The sequence below is a fragment of the Gorilla gorilla genome, chromosome 6 (assembly GCF_029281585.2).
Source record: "Gorilla gorilla gorilla isolate KB3781 chromosome 6, NHGRI_mGorGor1-v2.1_pri, whole genome shotgun sequence".
Taxonomy (NCBI): Eukaryota; Metazoa; Chordata; class Mammalia; order Primates; family Hominidae; genus Gorilla; species Gorilla gorilla.
In genome coordinates, this window is record NC_073230.2 from 19980654 (window position 1) to 19992824 (window position 12171).

The 12171-nt window shown below is 38.3% G+C and overlaps 1 protein-coding gene across 4 annotated transcripts in view; it reads left to right on the forward strand.

Moving 5' to 3' along the window:
* The window catches only part of C6H7orf78 (chromosome 6 C7orf78 homolog), a 78418-nt gene that overhangs the window by 27877 nt on the left and 38370 nt on the right, over nucleotides 1-12171 (forward strand). For all 4 annotated transcript variants that reach the window (XM_055392162.2, XM_063708389.1, XM_063708388.1 and 1 more), the window contains 3 exons: nucleotides 7070-7525; nucleotides 9916-10000; nucleotides 11503-11645. In XM_055392162.2, the coding sequence (XP_055248137.1) occupies nucleotides 7223-7525; nucleotides 9916-10000; nucleotides 11503-11645 (531 nt within the window). In that variant the 5' untranslated portion in view covers nucleotides 7070-7222. The remainder of the gene's footprint in view (nucleotides 1-7069; nucleotides 7526-9915; nucleotides 10001-11502; nucleotides 11646-12171) is intronic.

Sequence of the window (12171 nt, forward strand, 5' to 3'; positions counted from 1 at the left end):
TCCCAAAGTGCTGAGATTACAGGCATGAGCCATAATAGAAAAGAAAAACCCATTTTCTGAGGAGAAATTCAACCTGGAGGCAGAAATTTACATAAGTAACGAGGAGCCAAATGTCAATTCCCAAGAGAATGGGGAAAATGTCTCTAGGGCATGTCAGATGTCTTCACAGCAGCCCCTCCCATCACAGGCCCAAAGGCCTAAGAGAAAATGGTTTTGTAGGCCAGGCCCAGGGTCTCTGTGCTATGTGCAGCCTAGGGACTTGATGCCCTATGTCCCAGCTGCTCCAGCCCTGGCTGAAAGGGGCCAATGTAGAGCTTGGGCAATGGCTTCAGAGGGTGCAAGCCCCAAGCCTTGGCAGCTTTCATATGGTGTTGAACCTGCGAGTGTCCTGAAGTCAAGAACTGGGATTTGGGAACCTCCACCTAGATTTCAGAAGATATATGAAAATGCATGGATGCCCAAGCAGAAGTTTGCTGCGGGAGCGGGGCGCTCATGGAGAACCTCTGCTAGGACAGTGCAGAAGGGTAATGTGCTGTGGGAGCCCCCACACAGAGTCCCCACTGGGGCATGGCCTACTAGAGCTGTGAGAGGAGTGATACCATCCTGCAGACCCCAGAATGGTAGATCCACTGACAGCTTGCACCATGTGCCTGGAAAAGCCACAGACACTCAATGCCAGCCCATGAAAGCAGCTGGGAGGAAGGCTATACCCTGCAAAGCCACAGGGGAGGAGCTGCCCAAGACCATGGGAACCCAACTCTTGCATCAGTATGACCTGGATGTGAGACCTAGAGTCAAAGGAGATCATTTTGGAGCTTTAAAATTTGACTGCCCAGATGGATTTCAGACTTGCATGGGCCCTGTAACCCCTTTGTTTTGGCCAATTTCTCCCATTTGGAACTGCTGTATTTACCGACTACCCGTACCCTCATTGTATCTAGGAAGTAATTAGCTTGCTTTTGAATTTACAGGCTCATAGGCGGAAGGGAGTTGCCTTGTCTCAGATGAGACTTTGGACTGTGGACTTTTGGGTTTAATGCTGAAATGAGTTAAGACTTTGGGAGATTGTTGGGAAGGCATGATTGGTTTTGAAATGTGAGGATATGAGATTTGGAGGGGCCAGGGGTGGAATGACATAGTTTAACTGTGTCCCCACCCAAATCTCATCTTGAATTGTACTCCCATAATTCCCATGTGTTGCAGGAGGGACCTGGTGGAAGATAATTTGAATCACGGGTACAGTTTCCCCGATACTGTTTCTGTGGTAATGAATAAGTCTCACAAGATCTGGTGGTTTTATCAGGGTTGTCCACTTTTGCATCTTTCTCATTTTCTCTTGCCACCACCATGTAAGAAGTGCCTTTCACCTCCCACCATGATTCTGAGGCCTCCCCAGCCATAAGGAACTGTAAGTCCAATTAAACCTCTTTTTCTTCTCAGTCTCAAGTATGTCTTTATCAGCAGCATGAAAACAGATTAATACGATGTCTAAATCTCTTGCTAGACTTTGGAACTTTTCAGCTATTATTTTGCTAGATAGGTTTTTGAACACTTTTGTCCTCTCCTAACCTTCTGAGATACCAAAAATTCATATATCATTTGCTTTATAGTGTCCCATATGTTATGAAGTCTTCATTCATTCTTTTTTATTCTTTGTTTTTTCATTTTTGTCTGACTGGGTTATTTCAAAAGACCTGTCTTCAAGTTCTGAGATTCTTTCTTCTGCTTGATCTATTGTTGGAGCTTTCAAATATATTTTGTAGTTCATTAAATGAACTCTTCAGTTCTAGAATTTCCATTTGGTCTTTTTTATAATATTTGTCTCTTTGGTAAATTTCTCATTCATATCCTGAATTATTTTTTCTGATTTCTTTGTATTGTTTTTCAGCATTCTCCTGTATCTTGCTGAGCTCTTTTAAAATCAGTATTTTGAGTTCTTTTTCTGGGATTTTGTGAAATTTTTTTGATTGGGATCTGTTGCTGGAGAATTATTTTATTCCTTTGGGGATGTCATATTTCTTGCTCTTTCATGTTTTCTGTGTCCCTACATATCTATGCATCTATGTCTTCTTTGAATTTTTTGAATTTTCTTTCGAGTTTAGGGCTTTTTCCTAAAAATTTATCTATGATGTTTGTTGGGGCCATTTGGCTTTGATTCTGAATGTGTGCAGTAGTGTAGTCTCTATATGATTTCTTTGCCTACAAACAATGTTAGTGGTATCTGTGATTTCCTTGGTGGCTTAGGGTCATTAGTGGAGGCTATGGTGGAGATTTTCTGGGAAAAGGGATTGCAGGTAGGTCAGTCTTCAGGCCCAAGTGGTTGCAGCAGTAGGCTGAGTATACCTGTCCTTTAGCCCCCTGGGTGGTGTATGCTGGCACTGGTGTTAGTTGTCCAGTTGAGCCAATTATCAGGCCTCCACGTGTCTTGCCCAGATGCTGGTAATGGCAGTGGTGAGCCAGGTGGGTGTACTGGTTTTCAGCCCCATGTGCAGACAGCATGGTGTGGGCCATGGCAGTAGCAGTGGTAAGATGACTGTCTTATTCCTGAGCAGTGCTCACTGGTGTTGGCAGTGGCTGTGATTGGCCGGGCAGACCCCTCCCCGAGCTCCTAGATGGCACATGTGAGTGTGTGTTTGTGGTGTTGGCAGCAAGGTGAGTGGGCCCATCTTCAGGTTCCTAGGGGGATAAAATAGATGGTATAGGTGGTGGAGTAGATAGAATAATCACCAAGTCCTTGGGTGGTGTGCTCAGGCTTGGAGGTGTGGTGCCAATTTGGGAGTGTCTGTCCTCAGGCCCCTGATGGTGTGCAGGGGGATAGGCTGTAGTAGGCAGGCTGAGACAGTCTGTGATGGTTGGTGTGGATACCTGACCTTAGGGCTTGTGCTAGAAAGCATAGTGGCCCTGCTGTTTGTATGGGTAGGTTGCTATCAGCAGTCTCCTACAAGCAGCTCTCAGGCTCTGGGAAGTGAATATTTAATCTCTGGCAGCAGCAGTGACTGCAGTGGTGAGTGTGAGGAGCCCGATTTGAGGATGTGCACTAGAGTACAGAACCCGTGCTGCTGGTATGGGCAGGATTGGCACAGGGAGTCTCCAGTTCTAGGTTGCACTTGTTTCAGCTCCCTGCTGCAGTAGTGGCTTCAGCACTGTGCAGAGGATGGAGATGAGGATCCCACCCTCTATTGGTAGCCAGAGCACATGACCATACTGCAGGCGGGCAGGGTCACCACCCACAACCCAAACATGCAGCTCTCAGACTTTATTTGCTCTTGGAGGCAGCAGCTGCAACAGCACCACGCAGAAGTCAGAAAGAACCCCACCTTCTGTGAGTGAGCTTTAACACAGGCCACACTGCTAATGGGGACATGGTTGCAACTCACAGCCCCAGATAAGCAGCCCTCTCTTGCCCATCCAGCCCCTGGTGGCAGCAAGAGCAGCTGCAGCTGCAGTGAAATGCAGAGAAGGAAAGAGATCCCATTCTCTATACATAAATCCTAGCACAGAGGCCACTCTGCCAGCAGGGTTGTGGTCACTCCTTCCAGCTCCAGTCAGACAGCTCTCAGGCCCACCTGCCTTGGCTCCCAGTGGCAACAACTGTTATGGCACTGTGCACATGTAGAGGGAAAGATCCCACTCTCTCACTGTGAACCCAAGTACAATATGTGACACAGTTAGAGGTGGAGTCACTTATCAAAGCCCCAGATAGAAAGCTCGTCAGCTCTGGAAAGCATGTAATTTGGCTTCCTTTGTGCCCAGTGGCCACCTCCTTGGTGTGCTGCACCATTTTTTTTCCCCAGGGGATAGTACTCTGTTGGATTAAAGTACTGGGGACCCCAAGCATCTTTGGGCTCAGCCAGTGCTGTGCCTCTCTGTAGCCCTCTGGGTGGACACTAGGGGATATAAACAGAGGTTCCCAGGATGTGGAGATGTGACAGCTGTTGTTCCCAGAGCAGGATGCAGAATGGTGATGGCTAGGCTCTCACAATGGTGCCATGCTGTAGCCACTTAGATCTCAGGAGTGTGTGTGACCCAGTGCACTTTCTATCTGGTACAATGCCCTCATTGGGTCTCCAGATGAACACCCACACTAGTCTTAGGGTTAATGTGGGTACAGGAGCTCTCCAATGGTTGGGATTGCAGCAGTCCACAGTGAGGATGTAAGCCAATGAGGGTATCCCACTTACCCTTTCTCTGCAAAAAGGAGCCCCTATGGGCTCCCAGCCAATCTTGGCCAAGCTAGCCACTTGCTTTCTTCCCCTTCTGTGTCTCAGATATTTCTCTGTTGAACTCCAGTGTTCTCTACTAGATGTTTTATCTGAAATGTGATTATCTATTTGTGTGGTTAAGTTTTGTTTCTTCTGTCTGGAGAAGGCAAGTGCCCGATGCCTCTAGTCAGCATCTTGAAGCTGTCTCTAGATTCACGATATTTCTAATTTATTGATGCTGATATTTATTGCTGTAAACTTCCTTCTTAGAACTGCTTTTGCTGTATCCCATAGGTTTTGGTGTGTTGTATTTCCATTTTCATTTGTTTCAATAAATTTTTAAATTTTTTCTTTGCCTCATTTGTTATTCAAAAGCATGTTGCTTAATTTCCATGTATTTGTTTAGTTTCCAAAGTTCTTTCTGTTATTGATTTCTAGTTTTATTCCACTGTAGTCAGAAAAGATACTTCCTATGTTTTTAATCCTTTTTAATTTGTTTAGACTTGCAACCGTGGCCTAACTTATGATCTATCCTGGAGACGGTTACATTTGCGAATGAGAAGAACATACATTGTTAGTTACTGGGTGGAATGTTCTGTAAACGTCTGTTAGGTTTATTTGCTCTAGAATGCAGTTTAACTTTGATACTTCTTCATTGATTTTGTCTAGAAGTTCTGTTTATTTCTAAAAGTGGAGTTTTGGGGTCCCTTACTATTATTGTATTGCTGTCTATCTCTCCCTTTAGATCAAATAATATTTGTTTTATACATTTGGGTGCTCCAGTGCTGGATGAACATATATTTGCTATTGTTATATCTTCTTCCTTAATATAGTTCTTAATCATTATGTAATGGCCTTCTTTGTCTCTTTTTACATTTTTTTATTTGAAGTCTATTTTATCTGAAATAAGTATAGTTACTTCTGTTTAGTTTTGGTTTCCATTTGTATGGAACATCATTTTCTATCCCTTCATTTTCAGTCTATGTGTGTCTTTACAGGTGAAGTGAGGTTCTTGTAGGTAGCAAATAACTGAGTCCTTTTTTAATCCATTCAGTCAGTCTACGTTTTTTAATTGGGGAAATTAACTTGTTTACCCTGAAAGTTATTGTTAACACTTGAAGACATACTCTCTGACTTTGTTCATTGTTTTCTGGTTGTTTTGTATATATTATTTTTTCTTTCTTCCCTTCTCATTGTTTATCTTTGTGGCTTGGTTGTTTTCTGTAGTGATAAACTTTGATTCCTTTCTCTTTTTCATTTGTGTATCTACTGTCATTTTTTTCTTTCTGATTAGTATGGGGCTTACATTTTATTGAAATCTACCCATTATATGACCTTCTTTCATAAACTGTTTCTTCTCCTTTATTCCTTATTTTGGTTAATAAACTGCAATATATTTGAAACAAAGCTCAAGATATTAGATTTGCTAAGTAGCTCATAAGAACAACCTCCCTTTCTCATCTTCATGCTACATCTTTGTTTAGGTTTTTTATCATCTCACCTAAATCGTTGCTATGTTGGGTTTGGGCTTTTTTTTTTTTTTTTTTTTTGGCTTAGCTTTCATTTTTTATTTTGAGGCCGCCCTCCATACTGCTACCACACTGATCTTTCTGGAATACAAATCACATGCTAACCATTTTCCTGCTTAAAATATTTTATTTGTTCCCTTTTCCCTCTTGGATGAATTTAAAACTTCTTAGTGTGGCATAAAAGACTTTTAATACTATAACTCCAATTTTTCTAGTTTTTCCTATCATATCATTTTTCACTTTCTCCTCACAGAGATGCTATGCTCCTTTTACATGCTTCTTGTTTTTCTCTCAATATGGCATAGCCCGTTATAAAATAAAAATATTTATAAGAGTATTTGGAAAACAATCCATCACTGCAAAATATTACAAATTTTTGAAAATGGACATTTTCAACACATATGAAGAGTAGTTTCCTTTCATTCATAGTAGTTTCCCTTCACTTGCAACTTTAGCATATTGAAAATTAACGTTTAGAATTTTGATGATCCTCTATTTTGATGTTATTATGAAACAACACAAAATTCTAGCACAAGACAAGGAAATTCATCCTCACCTCAGGTCCTTATTTCCCAGGAACCAGCATTGTTGTACTATTTCTACTTCACCAAATATATTCTGATTGGTAATTAGCCTTTCCAAGGAGATTCTGAATTCATTGAATCATCCAGTAACATATTGATAATGTCATTAAATCTGAGAAGTGTAATAATGATTTCCACGTCACTGGTTAGCTGGTCAGCAAAAAAGCAAATGCATGATTCTCATCTATAAGTTTCAATAGCAGTAATTACAATGTACTCGTGATGGTTTAGGCAGCCATAGATATCCTAGAAATAGGTAATGACAAATTTCACATACTTTCTATTTCTAGGTCAAATGTTATTGCCTTCCTTTACCACCTGGAATGTTTCTACTTACCTCTCAAGATCGATCCAAATAACAGCTTTTGACATCATGTCTATTTTCTTGATAAAGCTAGCTGACCAATCTCCTTGCTTCTCATAATACTTGCAATATCTATCCTATTACACAGGTTTTATTTTTGGCTTTTATGTTTGTCTTTTAAGTAGCATCTCAGTTACTTAAGGACATGGATTTTACATCAATCATTTAAAAAATTACCAGCCCTTAGTGCACTGACTGCTGTGACAAAGGTGCTGAATAAATATTTGCAGCAATGATATTTTTTTCCTTCTCCTCCATACATATTCCCTGTCATTTCTGAGCTTTTTCCTGCTTCATAAATTTTTCAAAGATTAACTTGTCCTGGAGAGAAAATGTTGAGTACACCATTGCTATAGTGACAAGCTTCACCTATTTCCATGTGTGTTGCAGATTCCTCCATGTGAAAATGCCCTCCACATAATATACCATGAGTCTCAGAGAGGCACAAGAGATAGGGATATTGCAAAGAGGCTGCAATATCCTTCACGACAGGATCTCAACTCCAAATGGAAAAAAAGTGTTCTGCAACCTCCACAATGTAAAATGAAAGTTAATGTATGGGAAATAAAGCCTCCTGATTTTAGCTACAAACTGTATACATCTTTGAGAATTCCAGAAAGATCATCAAAACCAATTAAGGAAGAAAAAAGGAGGAAAAAAATCAGTTTTCCAGAAACAATGCTTCACTTGCCCAGCATAAGGAATCATCCTAAGGAGGTCACAGCTCCTAAATTTATAACTACATTTCCACGTCTGGATTTACAAAAAGCAAAGTTAATGTTTGTGAAGAGTGGACAATATCCAAGGGGTGTATATGTCAATCCCAAACCACATGACTTTCGACAGGTACAAAAGAGCATTTGAATAAAAACAATGTAAGATAGATAAGGGGAACTATGTATTATTTTTTATTCATTTCTTAATGAGAAAAACTATTACATATAGGAAAATGGTATCTGTATATAATGTGTATAATGCTGCCTTTTTTTCTCATGGTACAATACAATTCACATTTAGCAATAAATGATAGAACAGAGAGGTAAGAACCTGATTGATTCTGATGAGGTTTTATCTGCCAGGTCAAGTGGCCAACTCTGAGATAGGCTTTCTTAGGTTTCAAGAGAACAGGTTGGGTTTAGATATGATTGGAGAACAGCCATCAGTTGCCAGGAGTTTATAACCTACTACTAATACAATAAATTTGTGGAATACATTGGTGAATGAATGAAAATAGTTAAAAAGGGATATTCTATTACTTTAATGAATCTTTTGGATGATTAATAATTTAAATAATATATGGGCAATAATTAGATTTATAATTTAAAAGGGTGATGAAGTATATGGAGATGCAAATAAGGTCAAATATTTATGCAAAATATAATTCCACTAAAATGTGAATATATTCTGTTCTTAGATCTATAATTTAGCACATAAATGTGACTTGCTAGGCAAAGAGTTAAACAGTAGAACTGATAGAACAGGATCTAGAAATAGTGAGATAAAAGAATAAGTGTATTCCAGTGGGAAAATGTAGAATAGTAGTTAAGAGCATGGCTTCTAAGATCAGAGTATCCCTGTTCTTTTATTTTCTAATAACTTTAGACAAGATACTAAGCCTTTTTGATTATTTATAATGTGGGTTAATAATGCTGCATACTTTTTATGGTTATCTTAAGTAATGAACGAAACAATATATGCAAAGCACAACAGGATCTGAAATGTTGAGGTATTCGATGAATGTTAACTCTATAAGCTATTAGGATAAAATCTGGAAAATACAGGGAGCTATAGTCAATAACTCTTTACTTATTCAGGGCATCTAAATATTTTCATTCATAGTAAATAATATATGTTACCTGTTAGAGATGAGGGAGGTCATGTAAATATTTCCATTCATAGTAAATAACATATGTTACCTTTTGGAGATGAGGGAGGTCATTTAAATATTAAATGTTACTGGTTTATTTAAATACCTTACTAGGCCAGGAGCAGTGGCTCATACCTGTAATCCCAGCACTTTGGGAGGCCACAGTGGGAGGATCATGAGGTCAGGAGTTCGAGAGCAGCCTAACCAACATGGTGAAACCCCGTCTTTACTAAAAATACAAAAATTAGCCAGGTGTGGTAACACGTGCCTGTAATTCCAGCTACTTGGGAGGCTGAGGCAAGAGAATCGCTTGAACTTGGGAGGTGAAAGTTGCAGCGAGCCGAGATCTCACCACTGCACTCCATCTCAAAAAATAATAATAAATAAATAAATAAATAAATGTTTTACTAATAACAGACTTAAAAACTTGAGTAAATAAAATTCACGGAATAAGGACTATTTTTATTTTAGCTGAATTAACTTGCTTATATAAATGACTGAATTGAAGGCAGAGTGTTATAAATTGTGTAACCACCAGATGTCAGTATTGTTACAAATTAAACCTCAGTGAAGGCTTTTGAAACGAACTTGGTCTCATGTTGTATTCAATTAAAGAGCGAAAAATCTTGTATTAGAGAATCTCCTTCTTTGGAACTTTTAATATTGTTCTATATGCTTGTGGCAGGTCACTCATTAAGAATATAACCCTGTTTAATTTCTGCTTGGTACCCTCACTGTTTTGTGCCACGTTTACTTAGCTTTTGAGTAGAGACCTTTGTGATGTTTTATTTGATCTGTTCTTGGAGCGTACAAATTCTATTTCAGTTCAAATTGGTTAACTTAAACCACTAAAAAATCTACTTTGGTAGTAGCTTATAAAAAAATAGTAACTCTATTCCAGGCTTGATAAATTATTTAGCTTTGTTCAATGTTTTTGCTATGTGTCTGAAAGAAGTTCAGCTCCAGAAAAATAACATGCAATTCTATGTGTCATAAATTACGATCAAGTTTAAGATTAGGTTGCTAAGTTTAAGATTGCAAGTTTAAGATTAGGTTAACTAATCTAAATTTTGAATAGACTCCCTTAATTCCACACTGTTTAAGATGCTAATTCTGATCACTTCACAAAAGGGTAGTTGAAGTACTCCTCTCTACCACAAAAATGAATTGTTTATACACTATTTAAATCTTAGATCATTTTTTCAAATTTTCATAAACAAGTTTTAAATGCTACATTTGAATGCCACAACAAAATCATCAAAATTACATTTTACCAAGGAAATATTTAATATTAGGAAAAATCAAACTCCAGCTACAATGAGAAACAATATGTATTAATAATATTGCAATCTTTCCTTTACATATCTAGTACCAACCTGGTTTACCAAACTTTGAGACAACTTATGAAAAGGACCCCTTTGGATTAAAATTTAAATCACAACACTTAAGTACAGGTAAGCTGTTAAGATGTTATGAATATTGGAAAAAAACCTCTGCATTATATATTAGTAGTAGTAAATTCATAGGCTTAAAACTAAATAGGTGGATTTTATTATCACCTTTAATAATATGGTAAATTTTTTAATGTCCTTTTAATTATTTGCAACAATACATTTACTTTTCTACCACAACTGTTACTATATTTTTTTTTTTTTTTTTTTTTTTTTTTGAGACGGAGTCTGGCTCTGTCGCCCAGGCTGGAGTGCAGTGGCGCAATCTCAGCTCACTGCAAGCTCCGCCTCCCGGATTCACGCCATTCTCCTGCCTCAGCCTCCCGAGTAGCTGGGACTACAGGCGCCCGCCACCACGCCCGGCTAATTTTTTGTATTTTTAGTAGAGACGGGGTTTCACCATGTTAGCCAGGATGGTCTCGATCTCCTGACCTCGTGATCTGCCCGCCTCGGCCTCCCAAAGTGCTGGGATTACAGGCGTGAGCCACCGCGCCCAGCCAACTGTTACTATATTACTAAAGATAATATTTGTAAATCAATGTGTCATGTATAGAGAATAAATAGAGTGTAATGCTTAAGGGAATAAACTCTGGAGCCCAGCTGTGCAACTTTGAATCTTGGCTTCACTGCCCCAAATCACCTAAACTGTCTATCTATTGGTTTCCTCATCTGGAAATGCAGATGATAACAACTGAATCTACATCATAGAATTACTGTGAGCATTAAATCTGCTAAAAGCACTTAGTAATGTATTAAAAAACACATGGAAATAACATACACACATGCATGCTATAATTACTGTTATGGTGCCATTTGTTAAGTGTTAATTCAGAGTTAATTTGTATTATTTAGCATTTCTTATTTGGATTAGGAGGGACAATATCTGAATGCTATATTTACATATTATAATTATATATAAATTAAACAATAAGATGTTAACAGTGTTTGTCTCTGGATAGTGAGATCACAGTTACATTTTATTTCCTCTTTTTCGAAATAAGGAGCAAATAATTTTATACCTGTAAAACTAAGATAATTTATTTACAAATATTGTACACATTTTAGCATGTGTTATACTTATAAAAGTGTCATCTAGCTGTGTAATTAAAATGGAACATGTCAACTTTCCTAGTATATGCTATGTGTAACTCACTTTGGTAGAAAATGCCAAAGATTCTTTATAAGACCCAGCCCCTGACCTCAACAATATTTTAAGTAAAACGTAAGGTAGAGTGCAAAATATACCATCCAATAGGAGACACGTTAGAAAGATGGGTCCAGAGAAATAAAAGGTGGGATTGGAATTGGAGTTTGAAGAAAGACAAAATTAACTCCAGCAGGACTGGCAGAAAGAATAAGAAAAGTTTTGTTTAGATTTACATCTATAAATTATCCAGCGACTTACCACTCCTGGGTCCTGATCTCCAAAAATGATACATCTGAGAGACATCGTGAACAAAGATACGTGCCATTGCTAAGCCTCTCATTTGTCTTCATATCTCTAGTACATGGGTACCAGTTACCGAAAGATGATAAACAGAAGAATACTACAGAAAGATTTATCACCCACAAGCATCGTGAATGCACCTGGGATTCAAAACTAATTTTGACGAAAGCCCCATGGCCTGTTAGATCTGCTTCATATACAGTGAGTTTGACTTTCTCTACAGCTGTTGGAAAATGTCTCCAGCACTGTTGTCGACAACTGCTTTAGTGCAGGAGTTTTTTATTTGTTGTAGTGTAAAATATATTTCTGTCTTTAAAAATAAAGCATATAGCCGCCGCTTTTTTTTTGAAATACAAATAGTGGATTACCTAGAACTTTGGATTTTCTTTTCTTTTATTTCTAGATCTTGATAAAAGAATAAGTGTATTCCAGTGGGAAAATATAGAATAGTAGTTAAGAGCATGGCTTCTGAGATCAGAGTATCCCTTTTCTTTTACTTTCTAATAACTTCAGACAAGATACTAAGCCTTTTTCATTATTTATAATGTGGGTTAATAATGCTACATACTTTTTATGGTTATTTTAAGTAATAGCTATAGTGGAATACGGTGTTGATGAAAGAAGCCAAACTCTGTAAAATATTTGAAGAGGTTTATTCTGAGCCAAATTGGTGACCATGACCTGTAACACAGTCTCAGGAGGTTTTGAGAACATGTGGCCCAAGGTG